The 22,379-nt window shown below is 46.8% G+C and overlaps 1 protein-coding gene across 2 annotated transcripts in view; it reads left to right on the forward strand.

Moving 5' to 3' along the window:
* The window catches only part of KIAA2012, a 96,019-nt gene that overhangs the window by 57,844 nt on the left and 15,796 nt on the right, over positions 1–22,379 (forward strand). For both annotated transcript variants that reach the window (XM_084893179.1, XM_084893180.1), the window contains 3 exons: positions 5,557–5,694; positions 11,334–11,406; positions 20,115–20,205. In XM_084893179.1, coding sequence (XP_084749305.1) covers positions 5,557–5,694; positions 11,334–11,406; positions 20,115–20,205 — 302 coding nt within the window. The remainder of the gene's footprint in view (positions 1–5,556; positions 5,695–11,333; positions 11,407–20,114; positions 20,206–22,379) is intronic.

Consider the following 22,379-nt stretch of genomic DNA (forward strand, 5'->3'; position numbering starts at 1 on the left):
AGCAGACTGGTGCTGAGTGGGGCCACCCTGTGGTTTGGAGTCCCTTCTGCTCCTCATGAAGAAGCCATGCCGAGAGGCCCAGGAAACCTAGAGATGAGGTCCCCGAGTAGGACCTGGGCGTGGCCAGGGTGGCCGGCCTTGCACAAGCGAGGTCCCCTCCAAGTGGATAGAATATAAGAAGCCACTGGTCCACTCAGATCCTTCCAGGAAGCCCAGCTGAGCCCCCAAAGAGTTCCCTGCCCCCCTCAGGCCCCACTTGTGACCCCAACCCTACTGCCCACTGACAGGCCCACAGGCTGCCACGGGCAAGAAATAACAGCCTGAGGAGGCCAAGCACAGGGACGCTTGCACAGCTCCTGGCAGGAGTGGCCCTTTCCAGGATTTGGTCCCCACCGCCCATCAAGGGGAAGCTGAGTCCCAGCTCCCTTTCCCCACCAAGTCCCAATAACTGAGTCTCTCAGATCTATCCATCCCCACTGGGATTCAGTCCCCTCCTCCCCCCTCCACCCGGGGAAGTGGAGGGACAGACTCTCCGCCAAGCAGGGGGCCCAGGGGCCCTCAGGAGAGACCGGCTCCGCTCCTTTTGTTCGCTCCCAGGAGGGGCCACGCGCCCTGTGTGCACAGAGGTTCCATCTGGCAACCTGAGAGACCACATGAGGCTTTCGGCAGCGGCCCCCCGCCCTGCCCTCCATGCGTGAAGATAATGACGAGGTGTGTGCCCCGGCACATCTCAGATCTTGGCTCCCGAGGCCCTCCGCCTTCTGCTTCTTCCTCCAGCTCAGCTTGCCCACAGGTTCCCAGAGCCTCTTGGCAGCTTGCTCCCAGGAGAACGAAGCTGTGCGCTGGCTGCGTGGGAGGCAGTTAGCAGCGAGAGTTTGCGGCCTCGTTAATGAGAGACAATAGCTCTTCTTGGAGCCACTAAGCTGCCGCTTCAGAGACGGGGAACCCCAATTAGAAAGGAGCGAGGGGAGAGGAAGGCCGGAGAGACCATCCGTATCTTCGGTGGCTCTGTGGGGCCCCTGGGTGGACAGCTAGCTGGTTGGGTTTAGCATAAGGTGACCAGACGTCCGGGTTTTTAACAATTTGTCCTGCGTCCCTCAGCGTAGTTTAGCCTTAGTTTAGTTACCTTAGTTTAGCATCTCCTTTCCTCCGTGTGGTAAGATATCCCAATGACTGTAGAGCCAGCCCACAGTCGTGACCCTTCAAAATACACACGTTGCTGAAACCAGTTTGGCTCAGTGGATAGCGCGTCGGCCTGCGGACTGAAAGGTCCAGGGTTCGATTCTGATTAAGGGTATGTACCTTGGTTGCGGGCACATCCCCAGTAGGGGGTGTGCAAGAGGCAGCTGATTGATGGTTCTCTCTCATCGATGTTTCCCTCTATCCCTCTCTCTTCCTCTCTGTAAAAAATCAATAAAATATATTTTAAAAATAAAACAAAGTACACACGTTGAAGGAGGAGGAAAAATGGTTGGGGAGAAGCATTCCTCCTTGAGTCCGTAGCTCAGATATTATAATCCGAGATTAAGAAAGGAAATATTTATTTAATTTGAGGGCATCCTCTGTAAGTTTGGCTGCACTATATGTGTGTGTGCATATGGATATGGGTATACAGCTGATGGCTCCCTTTTGTTCTGGCTTTCCACTGAGTCACATGTTTACAGCAAGATAATAATCCTGGGTTTTCCACAGCTCAGTCTCTCGGAGTGTTAGATCTTGAATTCATTAGCAGTCCTCTCCCTTTAAATGTCAGATAACGTTTTAAATGCCAAGAACTTACGCAACACCTTCTGTGCAATTCAAATCAGCTCTACCCCATTAGCTCATTAATCTTTATTGTTTCATTTACTGAAGGGAACGGCTTCCAGGTGTTTTTAGCAGGACATAAAAATACTAAAGTATGTGCAGGTGAAGGAAGGGGTTTTGACTTTCTGCTCCACATTTCACCCTTCCCTCCGTGTTGTGATCGCCCCCACTACAGCAAGCACATAGATTCTAGAAGAAACAAAAAAAGCTCCAGGCGTCTCTGATGTCTCCTACTTCCCCCATCTTCACCCTTCGGCCTAACTTTGTGTTGCCTTCTCCCTTCTGCATCTTCCGAGACCTTGTCTTCTATTCACTACTTATTCTGCAGTCTTTGCTCTCAAAATAGCCAGAGAGCTGCAAGTGTCCATTATGATGGCTCAGAAAACAAAGGGGTGCCTCGCATGGTCAGGGAGGGGGCCCGGGAGGCTGGGATGGAACAGGCAGACATCAGAAATTCTACTTTCCTTTTCAAAGAACCCCTGCTTGGTTCTGCCTCTGAATAATCAGATACACAGAGTGCTAAGGATAGACCCTTCCAGGAATGGCTCCTAACTGTCACCCAGCTCTCTGCTCAAAGGTCGCCTCCTCAGAGAGGTCTTTCCTGGTCACCCAAAGGCAAGTCCCACCCCTACTCCACCAACCTCCATCCTGTCATCATTTCATTGTCTCCTTAGATTTATCACTCCCTAAAATCTTGCTTATTCATGTGTGTGTTTGTCTGACACATACACTATCACTCAGTAAATATCAATTTAATGAATCAATGAAAAACCATCCCTCGGTGGTTGAGCATCGACCTATGAACCAGGAGGTCACAGTTCATTTCCCGGTCAGGGCACATGCCCATGTTGTGGGCTCAGTCTCCAGTGTGGGGTGTGCAGGCGGCAGCAGATCAGTGATTCCCTCTCATCATTGATGTTTCCATCTCTCTGCCTCCTCTCCCTTTCTCTCTGAAATCAATAAAAATATATTTCTTAAAAATAAACAGCCCCAAAGCATAGCTTTCTTTCCTGGTTCCAATTTTCTGACTTTTTTTTCCCTCTTCTCACTACCTCTCAGAATCCTCTCTCTATAGTTCATCTCCCAAACCCCCTTTCACTATCATTTACTGGTTAGAACTCCTGAACATAATAAGCAAACAGTACTTCACATTCCAGTGACGACAGAGCCTTCTCTGAAAACATTCCATTAAGCTGGAATTGATGGCCCCTAGATGTTAGAGAGATGAGCCATGGAGTCAAGAGAATTGTTTTATCAAAAGATTTATAGGCCAAGTGCTTTGAAGGGACTTTCTCAAAGCCTCCCAACTCCCCACTCTTCAATCTGAACCCCACATGAGGAGTTACAGTAATTTCAGCCGTTGGGACTGGTCTTGGCTATGCTGTTTGTCCTCCAGCCCAACACAGAGTTGTCTCTTGGAGATAGTGGAGTAATTTCCCTTAAATCAATATTGTCAGGTTTCTATTATTCCACCCAGTGATTCATGAGTGATTTTGGAAGCTAGAGAGCTTGAAATGCTTTGCTGATTCTAACTTGGACAAAATGCGATCATTTGATCTAGAAACAAGGGAAGGGCTATCTCACCCAGAGAAGCTAATCAGATATATGGCTGAGATGTCAACAACAACAAAAAGTGGATATGTGTTTGTCCGGAAAACTCTTTAACTCTAGCCATATTTCAAAACAAAGGAAAAGGGTGTGGATGTTCATTGGAATGATGGCTGTTAATTCATCGTTAAGACTTAAAAGTAATATACATGGTATGGGAGGGGATGTTACTGACAGCCCAGAGAAACAGACTTCTGAGAGCGAGTCTCCTAGAAAATATGGAAATGATCAAATCCACGCCCAGGGTGATCTCATGACACTGATGTATGCAGCCCCAGAAATCAGCCCTGGAAAAGCACTTTCCTCCTGGGGATGAAGGGCCAGAGCCACAGGAGGACAGGCCTCTGGAGGTGGACACACCCTTCCTGTAAAGGGGTCTTCACTGGCCCTTCGCATTTGAACTGAGCTGGGCCATAGCATGTAGCTTGTCCCCAATGCGAAAGTTATTCTTTCGTTCAGCAAATATGTACCAAGTGGCCCTGGCTGGTTAGAGCGTCTGCCTGCGAAATGAAGGGTCTCGGGTTTGATTCCGGTCAAGAGCACGTGCCTCGGTTGCAGCCTCAGTTCCCAGCCCTGGTCAGACACTGGCGGAAGTGCTCAGTGCCCTGAGATGTCATGGGCAGCACAGATGAGCCAGACCAGAAGGATGAGAAGGAACTGGAAGGGAGGGAGGAGTATGTTCCCAGGAGAAGGCAGGGCGTGCTTGCTGGCCTGGTCCAGGAACTGAACGGTCAGCATTGAGAGGAGCCTTTGAACTCGCTGTTTCCGCAGAGAGGTGAGCACTCCCGTCAGAGAGGCCCACAGACCCTTCCTTCACCCTCTGTGGAGCTCCGGCATGGCTTTCTTGTGGGACCTTCCCTGGCAACCCTGCTTAACACTGCAGCCTCCACTCCATTCCAACACTCCTCTCTCCCCTCTTCGCTTTATTTTTCTTTATATCACGAGGCACCTCAGACATAACGTATGGCCTACTTGCTCATAATCTCCTCCCTCTCCGTGGAATGCATGTGCAGCGTCAGAGGGTGGAGCCTTCTGTCTGCTTCTTGCGCTGCTGTATCTGCTCTGCCGGGCAGAGGAAAGTCGCTCAGTAAATATTAGTTGAATGACTAAATGAGGCAGGAAGGGTCTTGTGAACCTTTGTAGCCGGTTGGCCTTCATCCTGAGGGCAAAGGCCTTTGAAGGTCTTGAGCAGAGGAGGAACACTGGTTCGCATCTCAGAACGATCACCCATGATGCTGGAAAGGCGTGGGCTGGAAAGCAATTTCAGATCCAACTGGGTGTGCATGGAAGCAGGGTACCATTTGCACGTGTGGTCACAGGAGAAGGCATGGCCCCAAGACCTCCCAGACTCCTCTAGCCAGTTCTTCCTTCCCTCTCTGCTCGATTTGTTCAAATGACTCTTCCTAACATGGCAAACATGTTTTACATTTGGAAATAAACCAGAACCTTGCTATAACTCTATTTGCTGCAAGACAGATTTAATATAGAAGTATCAGCACCAGCCCTAGCAGGTTTGGCTCATTAGGTAGAGCATCAGCCTGCGGACTGAAGGGTCCAAGGTTCAATTCTGGTCAAGGATACATGCCTCGGTAGTGGGCTCGATCTCCAGCGTGGGGCGTGCAGGAGGCAACCAATCAATGATTCTCTCTCATCATCGATGTTTCTCTCTCTCTCCCTCTCTGTACCTCTCTGAGATAAATAAAAATATATTAAAAAAAAAAAAGTATCAAAACCATCTCATTAAGAAAGGAGTCTTGGGAAGATGGGGATTTCAGCTGTGTGGCTTTGGGCAAGTTACTTAACCTCCTGGAGCCTCTGGTTCCTCATCTGTGAAATGGGAATCAGAGTGTCTGCCTCACAGGGCTGTTGTGAGGATTAAGTAAAGTGATGACAACCCTGGAACACAGTCAGGTGCCTTCCTCCACTTTCCCGTTGCACCAGCGCCGGGTATGAGTTAATAACCAGCCTCGGGTTATTCTGTGTACATGTGGTCCCCTGTGTCTGCCCTGGTAAAAATAGGTGTTACTATTAGTGCTCCAACGATGAAAAATCACTTTCTATAAATATTTGGGGATTTAGACTCACTCTGGTCGCCCTGCGTATCATTCCTCTGAAAGGTGGGCTTTCTGCTTCTCTTCACAGGCCGCCCCGCAGACCTCGGAGGCAGCAGCTCAGAAGGCAGGAGAGCCTCAAAGTTGTATAAATAAAGGGCTGATCCGTTCAAACAGAAAGGAATTTTACACGCGCAAGCTGCACATCGACATGACACCGTTCCTGAAGGTGATCTCACACTGAGAGGACGAGGGGTTTTGTAGACACACACACAGGCGTTCCGGTTAATACACTTCTGCATGGAACAAAACAGCTTCAGAAGTCCCTCAGAGTTCCTGCTTTATCAGAAGGGACAGAAAATAGGCAGTTTGTAGCAGATGAAGAAAGAACAAATTAGGACAGTAATCGCAGCCAGCCGCCAGGGACAAATCAGTTGGGAGTCTGGTTGGGATGGTGGGGGACAGGGAACAGAGAGGAGGAAGGATAACCTTGAACTTGAACCGCCTCATAATAAAACAGGCAAATATAATTCACTTTATCTTAATAGCAGTTCAAGTAACTGTTACCATTTTACCACTGCAACTTGGTAGACCCGATATCCCTACTGTAGAGAAGACTAGTTCTTGGGTTAGCTATTTAGAAGTCAACTGCAAATCCTATTCCGGATGTCTCATCTTGTTTCCTATTCTCTCAAGCTCAGCTTCACGCCTAGTTTAAAGTACTGATTGCCTGTTATAAAGATGTCATCTGCCCCCCTTTGCAATACTCCTTTCTGCCCAATTTAACACCATGCCTGGCACATGGGAGGTGGCCAATACATGCCCCATACATTGATCCCCTTTTCATCCCACAGCCCTCTGGCTTAGGGTCTTCTTCCTACCCATTCTTGCCCACCTCAGAGCTCGATGAACTGGAAATAAATGACCATGGAATAAAAGAAAGTCATCAGGAACCAAGCAAGGCTTGGGATGGAAGGGTCTCAGGTCCTTCATGCTACCCTCTAGAGAGGACAAAATCCCCGCCCTTTGATAAGAAGTGACTAGGAAAGACAGAAACCAAATACACATGTTGTGGCTTTTAGCCAGTGCTATAGGCTGTCAGAGACTTTGCAGAGTCTTACCTCAGCTGATCCAGGGTTCTCATGTTGCATCTTCTCTGGTCAACTCCCATCTCAACTCTGCAAGGTGGGGCTTTGATTCAGAATCGTGTATTTGCCCCAAATATCTTCTCTGCATGGCTAGGCTCTGCTTCCCTGTTTCTTTAGATAGGCTCTTCCCTGCAGTGGCAAGGTGGCCACCAGCTTCTCTTTTCTAGATCATTCTAGAAATGAGTCTCATTAACCTGACTTGGGTCACATGTCCATGCCCAAATGAATCAACATGGCCAGGTGAATGGAATACATTGATTGGCCCAGCCTGGAACCACAGGGACGAGGGGTGGGGAGGGGAGAAGTGTCTCAAAAAGGAAAACTGGATCTTTAAAATCTGAATAAGAGAGGATGATTTTGGGCAACAAAAGATATTTGCTACAAGCATTTAAAATATTGCCTTGATTTAGTATTTATTATAGTTTGGTAAGGCTACTATAACAACGTGCCATAGACTGAGCAGCTTAAACAACAGAAATTTATTTTCTCACAATTCTGGAAGCTGGAAGTCCAAGATCAAGGTGTTAGCAGGTCTGATTTATTCTGAGGCCTCTCATTGGTTTATAGACAGCCTTCTTCTCGATGTACCTTCCCTTTGGGGTTGTCAGTGTCCTTAACTCACGGTGAGTTGGGGCCACTCTGATTATCTCATTTTACCACTTTAACAACGCTATCTCCAAATGCAATGGGCTTTAACATGTGAATTGTATAGGAATTTAATTATATCCCTTTGTTCTGGCGTCAGAACCTGGGAGAGGAGGTGGGATTTAACACATTTTAATCTTTTAAAAATATATTTGTTTTGATTTCAGAGAGGAAGGGAGAAGGAGAGAGACAGAAACATCAATGATGAGACAGAACCATTGATCAGCTGCCTCCAGCACACCCTGACTGGGAATCGAACCGTGACCTCCTGGTTCATAGGTTGATGCTCAATCACTGAGCCGCACCAGCTGGGCAATACATTTTCATCTTATTCACAAGATGCCTTCTAATTGTTCATAAACCAGTTTCCTTTTTTACAGAAAAAGCATGGGTTCTTTTTAATACCCATAAAACGTTGTACTATCTTGAAGTTGAAATTTTCAAATGAGATATTGATTTTCTCCCATCATTAAGAAGGTATTGAAATTGCCGAAACCGGTTTGTCTCAGCGGTAGAGCGTCGGTCTGTGGACTGAAAGGTCCCAGGTTCGATTCCGGTCAAGGGCATGTACCTTGGTTGCGGGCATATCCCCGGTAGAGGGTGTGTAAGAGGCAGCTGGTCAATGTTTCTCTCTCATCGACGTTTCTAGCTCTCTCTCTCTCCCTTCCTCTCTGTAAGAAAAATCAATAAAATATATATTTTTTAAAGTATTGAAATTAGTCTTTTAAATGCATTGCTATATAGGGTTACACAGAATTTCCTAATGTATTTTCCTGCTTAAGCCTTTTAAGAAATCTGTACAATATTTAGCACCACTCCCATTTCACAGATGGAAAGGCTGAGTTCAACAACATGCCACAAAGCTGGCTCCCAGTCCACCGGAGCCCCATGTCTGACTCCTGCACCCCATGCTCCTGCATCCTTCCCACAGTTCCTTACAAAAGCCTGCTATGGGCCTAGAAGTACCATGCTCAGATGGGGTGGTATGCCTGAGGGTAGGCAGCAGGTGTAAGTTTCTCCAAGGACAGGTGAGAGCTTACGGTCACCTGGCCCAGCCCTGTCGTGTGAAGAAACTAAGGCTCAGAGGTTAAATAACGTGCGTGTTCTGTGAGGCAAGAAGTGCAGGTGGGAGTCAGGCCTTCAGCCCAGGCAGAGGGACTCCCAGGTCCACACCCCAGCTGGCTTTCTGGGTTCAGTGCGGCAGTTTGTGTTCACAAAGGCTTTGTTTCCATCCCACCCAGCCTGCCCCCTCCCCAGCCCTGCAATACCATGCTGCTGCCAGTGCGCCCTTTAAATTCAGCTTAGTCATAGCCCTGCTTTGCTTGAGAATCCTCACCACGTCCCCGTTTGCCTTCCCATTAAATCCCAGCATCAAAGGTGTATTTCTTTTATAAATAGAAAAATATAACAAATGCAGGGTTTCTTTTAAAACTCTAAACTGCACCACCTAAGATCTGGCTCGTGTCTGAGCCCCACTGTCCATGCCCTGCAGACACATCAAACCACCCCCACAGCAGCCGCAGCTCCTCCGCAGGAGCTGCCCTGCCTGCCCTTCTCGGCAGGACTGAGCGCCTGCTCCACTGGTGACAAGCCTTCTCCGGCCCAATTTAGCCTCGCCTCTGAGGTGCTGCAGAAATCTGCCATGATCTGTCACAACGTGGTACCCTGCAGTGCAGCGGCTGAGATCCCTAAGGCAGTGAGCTTCCTACAGATCGGTCTTTCAGTTTGGTACCCCCGGTGCCTAGCACAGTGCCTGGCACACAACACACTCTGAGTGGATGTTCCTGAGCTGGGTGAGCAGACGAAGAGCAGCAAATGACTTGGCCAGCAGAGCAGAGGTGGGATTTGAATTTCCTGGCCAAGAAGCAAACTGGCGACCTTTTGGTGCATGAGACAACACTCCACCAACTGAGCCACACCAGCCAGGGCAAGACAATTTCTTCTTCTAACAGGGACTCACCAACATATTATTTCCAAATCCCTGACTCTCCTCCATCTTCCCATCTGTGAAACGAGGAGACTATTTCTTGCCACAGAAGGCTTGTAGCCTATTGTTAAGATTCAAGGTTTATCCTCTTGGCTTCAAAATTCTTCCAAAGGGGGATGCTTATTTCTCCTTTTTAACCCAATTTCCTGTTAGATTAAAAGGATTTACTAGTATAAACAAGAATATTTTTTTTAATTTAGCTTCTTTCTAGTCTTCTACCTTAGCATTGTAGTATGACTGAGTCAGGTTGTTCCTGCAATATATTTTTTTTTAAACCTTTCCATGTATCCAGGCATGAATTTTTTACAGCATTAGGCCAAATCTGCTTTGTCTCCATGAATAGAAGTGCAGAAGAAAGAAAATTACTTAACTGATCCAGCTTTTCTTTTTTCTTTTTTTTTTAAAATATATTTTATTGATTTTTTACAGAGAGGAAGGGAGAGAGATAAAGAGCTAGAAACGTCGATGAGAGAGAAACATCGACCAGCTGCCTTTTGCACACCCCCTACCGGGGATGTGCCCGCAACCAATGTACATGCCCTTGACCGGAATCGAACCTGGGACCTTTCAGTCCACGGACCGACGCTCTATCCACTGAGCCAAACCGGCTTCAGCTGATCCAGCTTTTCTATGTTTGACTATCTCATAGCTACAAACACTAAGTTACCAAGTGAGAAACATGATGGATAAAAAGCCCTCCGGTGAGGGGAGAATGTCAAACAAATTAGCAGAAACTGAATTGTCTCTTCCCAACGCAGCGTGGGCTTTTGATAACAAACTGAAAAACCGATTGTCCCTAAAGGGGCTTCCAGGAGAGACTTCCAGGGCCCTCCACACCAGATTCCTTCCTTCCCTGCAGCTGAAGTGGAGCTGTGGACTAATCAGAGATCCAGGGGATGGAGGCCAAGGGCTGGTTCCTCAGACACTCGGAGCTGCCCTGGGGTCACTGGCTCTACCTGCCACATCTCTTCGGCCACTAAAGAGCCGCCCTTCCAACACTTCCGAGAAGATCCGTGATTCTCAACCCTGGCTGCGTATGAGAATCAGCCAAGAAGCCTTAAAAAAGCCTGAGCGGCAGGAGGCCTGGTTTTAATGTCTGAGGTTAGGTCCTGGGAATCGTCTTTTTTGAAGCTCCGTGAGGAGTTCTAATATGCAGCCAGGCCTGAGAGCCCCGGTCATGCAGGTCTGGACGGTGGGACTGCAAGCAGCGTGTGAGGCTCGGAGAAAGAAGGAAGAGGGAATTAGATGTGATAAGGAACCCAACCCGTGCTAATCCTGGGCACTCCACAAAAGGCAGACCTCACCCTTTTGCTCCCTCCCTGACTTTAAGCCCTCAGTGCCTTCCGTTTGTTCCCAAGATAAAAAGCAAAGTCCTTACCCTACCCTCAGGGCCTGGGAGGTGTGACTCCTCCCCACCCTTCCCAGTCTCTCAGTCTCTGTGCTCATCACACTGGTACTCCCTCCCGTCCATGGAGGCTCTCCGCTGCCTTCCACCAGCTGGCCTTAGCCTATGACCGTGGTCGGCAAACTGCGGCTCGCGAGCCACATGCTGCTCTTTGGCCCTTTGAGTGTGGCTCTTCCACAAAATACCACGGTCTGGGCGAGCCTATTTTGAGGAAGTGGCGTTAGAAGAAGTTTAAGTTTAAAAAATGTGTCTCTCAAAAGAAATTCCACTCGTTGTCCTGTTGATATTTGGCTCTGTGGACAAATGAGTTTGCCGACCACTGCCTTAGCCTATGACATTCTTCTTCCTGCCACCCTTCACCCCATCCACTCACCCCCCCCCACCTCACACTCCCCCCACCCCACCCCGTTTACACCTGTGAATGCCAGGCATCGAGCCCTGCCCAGGTGAAGGGGATGAGCCTCCCACAAGAGGAAAACGAACCTAACTTGCTCACCGCCGTGGCTTTTCAGGGCCGTTCACACTGCTGGCTGGCTTCCTGGGCACTGGAGTTAAAGTAAGATGACACACAAAGAGAAGAAACAGCTAAGAACACTGGCTTTCTTTTTACCAAAAGGCGTGGACTGCTGGAGTATTGGCACTTACTTGGTCTTCTGTGCTCTTGTTGTGTGTTAACCGAATAGGAAAGTGAAGGCGAACGGGACTGTCGTGAAGAAGCAGGAGGACCCCTCAGAGGAGACCATCCGGACACCCAAGGTAGAGACAGGGCGGGGCTGGGCTAGAGGATCTTACCACAGTGACTGCCGGAGGAGGTGGGCCCTGCTCACAGACCTGATGGGGAATGGCCCTTCCATCTCCTCCCAGGTTAGGGGTGTCGAACTCAATCAGAGACGGGGCCAAAATCTAAAATCCAGCCTAAATCGCGGGCCGAATGGTTTACTGAACAGTCATAAACTGACAATGTCATAAACTGACAGCGGAGTGCAGTGATGACAGCGCCGTGCGGGCCACATTGCAAGGCCTGGCGGGCTGGATTTGGCCCGCGGGCCTTGTGTTTGACACATGTGTCCCAGGTCATGGGTTGGAGTCAGAATGCAGACCGAAGTGTTCAGTCTGACTCTGAAGGGTTCTTAGTGCATCACAAGCCAACCAATGGGTAATAGCATGCTTTTGCTTACTGAACCATTTCTTTCCTGCCAGTGGCTGCAGATGCATGGAAGAGAGTGGAGACTTGGGGGCGGGAGGGGAGGGGGACATTACAAAAAGGCTCCGCAGGCACCTCCTCCTCTGTGCTTCCTGCTTTCACGGGGGCTGGACATGCGGGTGAGGGAGGTGCGGTTCCGGCCTGGAGGGATGACATCCCATCATCAGATGGGGAACAGCACCTTGAGAGACCCAGAGCTGCTTTAGGTGGGCTCCTCCCAAAACGATGCTCCATTTCATCGTGATGATGATTCCAGGAAATATTGGGCCCGGAACTGGGCTTTTGGCATAGTTCACACCCCCAGGCCCTGAGCGAGACACTACGCTCTTCCCTGTGGGGACCCGGGCGTGCTGCGGGGGCGCCGCGTGGCCTAGGCTCAGGGGGCAGAGCTGCTCTCTCTCCTGCTGCTTGCAGAAGCGAAAGCACGTGTGAGAGACTCAAGGAGTAAAAGCTGGGCGGGCCGCCTGGGTTCTGCTTGTAGTTTGCAGCATAAAGGCGTCCAGCAGAGGGAGCAAGTGCGAGCTGAAATCCTGCGCTGCCCACTGAGCTATGCACGCAGGCCTGGGTGCGCCCTCTCAGAAGGGCTCCTTTGCCCACATGCCCTCGTCCTGGGGCGCCTTTCCTAATTCACATCAGCTGCTCGGTTTAGGCTGCAGCAGCGCTCCGGGCAGCTGAGTGCAGAGTAGGGCCACCTCCACCTCCACCTCCACCTCCACCTCTGCCTCAGTGCCCGCTGCTGAGGCTGGAACCACAAGGTCGCCTGAGGAGTCAATGCAGTGACTTTAGTGGATCTTCCTCTGGAGTGGGAGACCACAATGGCTGCCGATCTGACAGGACACCACGGCTCTCCCTGGGGCATGTGGACCCCGTGGGGGGGAGAGACCAGAGGAGCTCCCCTGGAGGTGAATGTGCCGACATGGGTCTGGGGTTTCACCCTAAACCTGATCTCCTTCTGTTTACATCTTTTGCTATTACTTTCACTTGCCATTCTATTTTTTTAAACATATTTTATTGATTTTTTTTACAGAGAGGAAGGGAGAGGGAGAGAGAGCCAGGAATATCGATGAGAGACACACATCCATCAGCTGCCTCCTACACACATCCCACCGGGGATTGTGCCCGCAACCAAGGCACATGCCCCTAACCGGAATCGAACCTGGGACCCCTCAGTCCACAGGCTGGTGCTCCGTCCACTGAGCCAAACTGGTCAGGGCACTTGCCATTCTAGACAAAAATAATTTTCATGCTCGTTTCACAAGGTTTCACTGCTCTGGATGTGAGACGATACGATATTATGGTAGCCCCATCCCTGGGTTTGGTCGAGCTTTGAAGCGAGGTTTCTGCTAACACAAGCATCCTGCCACCTCCATTGTCACAGCTGAGTGACGGCAGACGGGGAAACGCGCTCCAGGCCTCAGGCCTTCCGCATCCTAAGTCCACGTGCGGAATGTGAACACTGACAGGCTCCCAGGTCCCCGCCAAGGGCAGCCGGGGTCAAACAGCGCAGAACATGGCCAAATCTGAGCAACAACCAAGCCAGTCACACGCATTGCCTGCCTCCTGACCGCGGCGGGGCAGGCTGGCTGACCCCATAAAGCCAAGGCCACTCACACAGTCCTCAGGCATTGAAGTGTCGCAGCAGGACACTAAGGAAGGCGTTTGCCTCTCAGGAATGATAAATGCTAATGTTTCAAAAGAACTTCCAATCTTTTAAAAGTAGTGGGTGTGGAAGGGTCAGAGGGTACTGTTTAGGCAGCATTAACGGTGATCACTAGCATGGATTATGGAGCCTGGTTCCCTGGGTTCAAACCCCAGCTCCACCACTCACCAACTCTGTGGGCTTGAGTAAGTTACTGAACTTATCTGGGCTTTCCCCCCACCATCTGTAAAATGGGGACACTGACAGTACTTATCTCGCGGGGTGGTTGTGACATAAAGGAGTGAACACGCCACGTGCTTATAAGAATGCCTGAAACAGAGTAAGGACTCACGGAAGATTAGCTATCAATCTATTTCTTTAAAACTTCAATTTTAGCAGCCATGGAGGGACTTTGTCAGGAGGGACTTGCTCTAAGTTAGTACATGATTATTTTTTTTTAATATATATAATTTTTATTGATTTCAGAGAGGAAGGAGAGGGGAGAGAGAGATTGTTTCTACATCAATGAGAGAGACTCACTGATCAACTGCCTCATGTACACCCCCTACTGGGGACTGAGCCCAAAACCCAGGCATGTGCCCTTGACCAGAATCAAACCTGGGACTCTTCAGTCCGAAGGCCAATGCTCTCTCCACTGAGCCAAACCGGCCAGGACCATGATGATTTCTTTGCTTTCCAAATCAGTCTCAGTGGGATGGGGATTGCTCTGGGGGACTGATTGAGTCCTCTGTGTTAAGTCCTTTAAAAGAAAAAAAAAAAAGAAAAAAAAAAGAAAAAAAAAAATATATATATATATATATATATATATATATATATATATATATATATATATATATATATATTGATTTTTCACAGAGAGGAAGGGAGAGGGATAGAAAGCCAGAAACATTGATGAGAGAGAAACATCAACCAGCTGCCTCCTGCACTCCCCACCCCAACCGGGGTTGTGCCTACAACCTAGGTCATGCCCCTGACCAGAATCGAACCCGGGACCCTTCAGTCCACAGGCTGAAGCTCTATCCACTGAGCCAAACCAGTTTTGGCTGTGTAAGTCCTTTTTTGCTTAAATCCAGGTGTGGATAGCAGGCCCAATCTGGGAAAGCAGCCTTACCAGCCTCAGCATTCTGCAAAAGGTTAGCACTAGTTTATCTGATATGTACTAGTTTATCTGATTTTAGCCTCTCGGTAACCTTATGAGATAAAGAACATTATCCCTGTTTCACAGATAAGTAAAATGAGGCTCAGAGAGGTTAGGCAACCTGCCCAAGGCAACAGCCCCTAAACGGAGGAGCTGAGGTCTGAACCCAGGTTCCTATGACTTCAAGCCGTTGGCTTTTTAAAAAAGCTGTAACTACATCCGTGTGTTTCTGATTAGGAAACAGGTACAAAGTCAGAAATGTCACAAAGTTATGGCAGCAGTTGTTTAAGCCAGCAAGAATCTGGGAGATTATTTAAAATCTCTAGAAATCATTTTATATTACAGATAAATGAAGTTGAGGTCTAGAGGTCAAGACAATTATGCAAATTGCAGCTAATTATTAAAACCAAGGCAATCCAAGTCTCTACTCAGTGCTTGTGGGTGTTCAGTTCAATGTGGTTTTGTTTTCACGGCCTTAGCTCAGGGGCAGTTTCTGCCCCCAGGAGTAAACCGCTCCAGAAGACACAGGGTACTGACCTCCCCACCGGTGCAAAGCAGTGAAGATAGCCAGTGTTGCAAAGGTTTCTCTCCAAGCTGTGGAGACCAGAAGTGTGTGCTCGGAGGCCATGCCCCTGCCCCTCGAATCTGCAGCCTGGAAGGTGAGACCACCAGTGTCACCTCATGATGCTGGTCGGGGTTCCCCAATCCCTGGACCGCTCCGGCGAGGCCTGCGCAGACTGGACACGGCCAGGCTCTGCTATCTGAGCCCTGGTACTGGGTTCAAAGAGCCTGCTACTTCTCAGCAACACAGATGACCTACACGCTCCGTTCCTGCTTTATTTTTCCTTCTAGAAAGTTCTCCTCCAGAGCAGGAAGTGATGCCTCCTTAAGAATGTTTCTGGCCTTAGCTGATTTGGCTCAGCGGACAGAGTGTCTGCCTGCGGACTGAAGGGCCCCAGGTTCAGTTCTGGTCAAGGGCACATGCCCAGATTGCAGGCTCAATCCCCAGTAGGGGGCATGCAGGAGGCTTCCGATCAATGATTCTCTTTCATCACTGATGTTTCTCTCTCTCTCTTCCTTCCTATCTGAAATCAAGAAAAATATATTTTTTTTAAAAAAAAAAGAGGTGAAAGGAGAAAAACTTTAGGATCACCTCAATAGATGCAAAAGGTAAAATAAATTTATAAACGGACCTATTATCTTACTAAGACTAGAAGATCCTGATTTTGACAGAGTATCTACCGCCTGGCTGGTATAGCTCAGTGGTTGAACGACAACGCATGAACCAAGAGGTCAAGGTTGATTCCTGGTCGGGGCACATGTTCAGGTTGCAGGCTTGATTCCCAGTAGGGGGTGTGCAGGAGGCAGCTGATCAATGATTCTCATCATTGATGTTTTTATCTCTTTCCCTTCCTCTCTGAAATCAATTAAAATATATATATTTTTAATTACCAAAAACTCGCAGTAAACATCACACTTCAATGGTAGAACTTGAGAAGTATTCTCTTTAGAAAGGGGCTAGGATAAGGAGCCCTTGCTCATTGTTTCTATTTCAACACTGAACCAGCACAACAGGGAAAGGGGTGAAAAGAAGGAAGTATCACTGTCATCATTCCCAATAGTATCACTTACATGGAAAATCCGAGAGGCTCTACAGAGAGAAGCTATTAAAAGACAAACAATTAGCTGAAACCGGTTTGGCTCAGTGGATAGAGCATCAGTCTGCAGACTGAAAGGTCCCAGGTTTGATTCCGGTCAAGGGCATGCATGTTGATTGTGGGCAAATCACCAGTGGGGGGTGTGCAGGAGGCGGCTGGTCGATGTTTCTCTCTCATTGATGTTTCTAGCTTTCTATCCCTCTCCTTTCCTCTCTGTAAAAAAATCAATAAAATATATTTTTTTAAAATATATATATACACTTGAATATTTATATTTGCTTGTCTCTTCATCCATGAGAGGTTGCAAAATAGTGATGGTGAAATTCTGTCATTCTTTCTTCACTTATTATTTGGGAAACTCTTACAAAAAGAAACTTCCCTCTTCTACTGTTTAGTTATCCAGTGGTATAGTTTATGTAGGAAGGCAGAGAAAATGTAATTTTAAAATATAATTTTATATATATCTAAAATTTTTATTTTAGATTTAGTGCTAAATATTTATATTTAGCACTAAATCTAAAAAAGGGCATGTCAGTTTCATGAATTATAAAATTGTATTAAATAAAAATAGACCTAAATACATACAATTTTCTTTTTTGTTTGGAATATATTTTATTGATTTTTTCACAGAGAGGAAGAGAGAGGGATAGAGAACTAGAAACATCAATGAGAGAAAATCATCAATCAGCTGCCTCTTGCACACCCCCTACTAGGGATGTGCCCGCAACCAAGGTACATGCCCTTGACCGGAATCAAACCTGGGACCTTTCAGTCCACAGACCGACGCTCTATCCACTGAGCCAAACCGGTTTTGGCGATACATACAATTTTCTATAAAATATTGATAGGAAGATCACTATCATAAAGATGATAATTCTCCCTAAATTAATCTATAAATTCAATGTAATTCCCATTTTTTAAATATTTTTTATTGATTTTGGAGAGGAAGGGAGAGGGAGAACCATGATGAGAGAGAATCATTGTCAGCTGCCTCCTGCACACCCTACATTGGGGACTGAGCCTGCAATCCGGGCATGTGCCCTGACCGGGAACCGAACCATAGCCTCATGGTTCATAGGTCAATGCTCAACCGCCGAGCCACTCAAATTGGCGGGACGCAATTCCAATTTTTAAAATGCCCCAACAGGGTTTTTGGTGGAACATGGTAAGTTGATCCCAAAGTCATAAGGAGGGGTCAAAAAGGCCAATATGATGTGGAAGAAAAGCAAAGTGGAAGAGTTTGCTCAGCAAAAACATTAAAATTTACTTTAAAGCTAAATGATATTGCTTAGAGACAGACAGAAGAGTACAGAGAATCGGGGCGGCGGTGGCGGGGGGACAGGAGGTCGGGGATGCATAAAACCGTGGGGGGAGAGAGGGCTGTCTCCAGGAATCAGGACGCTCCTTTCCCAAAGGGAGGCCCCTCACCTGACCTGCTTCAGGGGGAACAGGGACATGAGAGTCCCTTCTGTACCCGCTGTTTCTCGGGGTCCTTCAGCTTAAAATATTCAATACACCAAGGGGACATATTTTGGAATAGCATGTTTTGAACCCTGTCAGCTGGTAAGTACCATGTTTAAGAGAATGGTTATCTCTGGGGGAGAGAGTGAGGGAAGTGACCTCGTATGTGATAGCATGAAGTCTTGGACTATTTATTTATTTATTTATTTATTTATTTGGGGGAAATGTGAATCAAATATGGCAAAATGTTAAGATTTCACAAAGTCAGGTGCTAAGTTCATGGGTAATCATGATGCAGTATATTTTTTCTATACTCTGCATTCTTAAAATATTTTACAGATTTTTTTAAAAAACAGTGAAAAGTTGTAAAAATAATTCCAAATACTGCCTTGGTTTATTTCAGAACTTCCTAAATATCAGGTTATTTTACTAGAGAGAGAAAAAAAATCACCTTGCTGTGGTTCCCATCCCAAAACGGACAGGGTTTCAAATTCTAATCAAAATGGTGAGATGACGCCAGTGTAGAACCTTAGCTCTTGGTCAATACAAACGCGCCCTCTGCTGGTCCTGTCATGCCCTGCTCCAAATAGCTGTGGGGGCCAGTGGATGCCCAATGACACAGCTTTTTCTGAGCCAGCCATGCTAAAGAAAGAATATTGCATTCATTGTATGTACACACCAGTTTGTTCATCATTCCCCTGTTGATGGACATAGGGGCTGTTTCAAGTTTTCAGTTATTACAAATGAACTATTACTGTGTACATTTGTGTACAAGTGTTTGTATGAACATAGGCTTTCATTTCTGTTGGATAAAATACCTGGAAGTATCATGGGTAGATGACATGATATATATATATATTTAATTTCTTAAGAAACTGTCAAACTATTTTCTGAAGTGATTGTACCATTTTACATTCTAACCAGTAGTGTATGAGAATTCCAGTTCCTCCATGTCCTTGTCAACTCTGTGTAGTCAGTCTTTTTCATTTTAGTCATTCTAATAATTATGTGTGTTGGGAGGGGGGGGTTCTTCTTTATGCTTTTTCGTGTTTTCCTAAGTTTTTGCAATACAATATATCTTTTGTCATTTAAAATTTTTTTTACAGTAACTAAAATAAAATCTAGCCGATAGTCCAATATGAAGTCTTAGTTTAGGCATTCTTCTCATTTTAAAAGAGTTACACAGCTCTAACCAGTTTGGCTCAGTGGATAGAGCATCGGCCTGAGGACTCAAGGGTCCCAGGTTCGATTCCGATCAAGGACATGTACCTTGGTTGCAGGCACATCCCCAGTAGGGGGTGTGCAGAAGGCAGCTGATTGATGTTTCTCTCTCATCAATGTTTCTAACTCTCTCTCCCTCTCCCTTCCTCTCTGTAAAAAATCAATAAAATATATATTTTTAAATTAATAATAAATAAATAAAAGACACAGTATGGTCTTTGGCATCCCCAGCAAAGAGTACCAGTTGTGTGACCTGCATGAGCCTTCCCCCCCTGCAACACCATTTGTGGGGGTTTTAATCAATTTTCTTTTCAATATTATCACCTCACAGGATTTTAAGAAAAATATAAGTACACATAAACCTTCCAATCTATTTTTTTCTACTTTCTCCTCCACACTTTATTCATCTACATACATATTTTACAGAATTCTAACATACTATAGTTTATATTTTTTGTCATTGTATCATAACTTCCATACTGCTCATTTATTTTGCAACCATAATTTTAAATGTCAAATTAATGCATCATAAGTTACTTCCCTAATTTCCCATTGTTAAGCTGTTTTTAATTTTTTACTATTAATAATAAAGTTGTAATAAATAAGTTGGCACAAAAGACTATTTCTTCCTTTGAATTATTTCCTTATGATAAATACCCAGGAGTGAAGTTCCTAATCAAAGATCAGCCATTTCTCTGGTTCTTTTTCTTTTTTTCTTTTTTTTTAATATATATTTTATTGATTTTTTACAAAGAGGGAGAGAGACAGAGAGTTAGAAACATTGATGAGAGTCATCGATCAGCTGCCTCTTGCACGCACCCTACTGGGGAGTACCCGCAACCAAGGTACAGCCCTTGACCAGAATCGAACCTGGACCTTTCAGACCCCTCCATCCACTGAGCCAGACTGGTTTCGGCCGTTTCTTTCGTTCTTGATACATATTTTCCCAAAGGGTTTTACTAATGTTAATGTCATCTGTGGTATTTGCTAATGTCCTAGGTATAACTTCTCTCACTGTTCTAATTTGCATGCTGTCGACTACTTACAAGGTAGACATTTTTCCATGTTTGGGATCACTGACCGTTGTCCTTTGCTGATGAAGGGTGCTCTCTGTTTTCATAGACCCAGAGCCAAGGAAAGTGACCCTGGACCCTCTCAGTGCTTCCTGGGCTGAAAACATCCAGAGGCCTCAGGCAGACACTGTCCAAAAGGCGTAAGTGTTCAAAGTTGGAATGACATGGACCTCTCTGCTTTTATTTTGTTTTTAAAAATATATTTTATTGACTTCAAAGAGAAAGGAAGAGGGAGAGAGAGGGAGAAACATCAACGATGAGAGAAAATCATTGGTCAGCTGCCTCCTGCATGCTCCACACTGGGGATGGAGCCTGCAACCTTGAGCATGTGCCCTAACTTGGAATCGAACTGTGACCTCCTGGTTCCTAGGTTGACATTCAACCACTGACCCACACTGGCTGGGCTTGGGTTTTTTCTTAATTCATTTCTGTTTCTTCTAAAGATCCCCAGCTGATAGCATACTCTGACAGCCAGAATTAAACTGCTGTCTAAAAAAACAAAGATTCTTGGGAGGGCAGTACGGTGATGTGTTTCCTATTTAAACCATACTCTTTGGGTGGTGAAGAGTGACATTTCACTCTAACAGTGTGGAAGCAGCTTTCTCCATTTGTCCCTTTAACTGAGATCTATAGATATGCCTAGAAAGCTGAGTCTGTCCATCCACCCGGGTTTCTCCTCTCAACATTCACTCAGCTCTGGGTAAAGTAAATAACACTGGTAATACTAACACTAAATGCTAGCATATATTAAGTGCTTCCTCTGCCTCCACCTCCTTCTGGAATTTGAACCTACTGTGGCTTCTCCTGAGCCACCGGGACTTGAGAACCTGCCTCCCCTGCCTGGTGAGGTAGGCCTTCCCTCCCCAGTCAAAAAGGCTTTGTGGGAGAACAACCAAGATGGCGGCACAGGTAAACACCTGTACTTGCTGCCTCTCACAACCACATTAAAACTACAACTGAAAGACAAAACAAATACCATCCAGAACCATGGGAAAGCTGGCTGAGTGGAAGTTCTACAACTAGAAGGAAAGAAAAAAGCACATTGAGACTGGTAGGAGGCGCAAAGGTGCAGTGGTGTGGAGGCACGCTTGAAACGGGCTGGCAACTGGGTGTGCTGTTGTTTTTTTTTCTATCTGGAGGAAGATACAAGCTCCCAATTGCCCTGAACTCCAGTTCTGGGCGAGACTCTGGGGACCCAGACTCATATGGGGAGAAACTGGACTGTCTGGCATCGGGCCAGAACATGAGGGAGACTTTCTCTCGGAGGGGCTCACAGCGGTCATTGCTCCTGCACAGGGCTGTGGGACAGAGACCCTGGGACCTCTCCGGGGCAGGGCTGACTGGCAGCCATCGCTGTTTGCTCTGCCCTGTGATTCCCTAAGACCCCAACCCATCCAGTTTACAATCCCACCCAAGCTGTGTGCAGCAGCTTTTGCGTATGAATGGCCTGTCTTTTTGCAACCTAAAACCTAACAAACTGGGTCAGAGAGCTCCAAAACCTAAAACCTAACAGCTGGGTCAGAGAGCTCCAAAGCTTCCAAAAGTCCTAAGGCCCAGAAGCAGCAGCCTGCATTGCTTCACAGCTGTGCCTCATCTGGGCACTTCCAAACCCCAAACAAAGAGGAGGAATCTGCAGATCTCTCTGTAACTCCTGCTGGGTGGCCTCAGGCAGTGGCTGACTTTCACTTCCTCGGAGGTCCAAGAGCCAGTGTACCCTGTGGTCAGAGGGAGACCATCCAGATTACAACTCTTCACTCCATAAGAGACACACTCAGGGGGAAGACTCAGTGAGCATCAAAGCCCTTCTGAAGCAAGTCTTGCCTCATATGAGTGTCTCCAGCATAGTAGTTCTCTCACTGTAGACACAGCTGGTCCTCACAGCCAATTGGCCGGGGGTCAATTCCTCCCAGTGATACCAACAGCAATCAAGGTTTAACTACAATAAGACTGTCCATATAGCCCACAAACAGGTGCACCAAGAGTGTCCACCTCAGGTAATTGGGGAGGCTGAGCCACTGGCCCTATAGGACATCTAGCACACAAGGCCACTCTATCAACACAGGGAAGCAGCCAAAATGTGGAGAAAAAGAAACAGGGTCACAAATGAAAGAAATGGAGGAAAGCAAACTACTGGATATAGAGTTTAAAACCACTGTTATAAGGTTATTCAAAAATCTTCTAGAAACCTCTGAGAAATTAGTAAGACCCTCAAGGATATGAAAAAGGACCAATCAGAAATTAAGCATACACTGACTGAAATAAAGAATAATATACAGAGATCTAACAGCAGACTAGAGGATCCCAAGAATCAAGT

This window comes from Pipistrellus hanaki (assembly GCF_964339955.1).
Source record: "Pipistrellus hanaki genome assembly, chromosome: 8".
Lineage (NCBI taxonomy): Eukaryota > Metazoa > Chordata > Mammalia > Chiroptera > Vespertilionidae > Pipistrellus > Pipistrellus hanaki.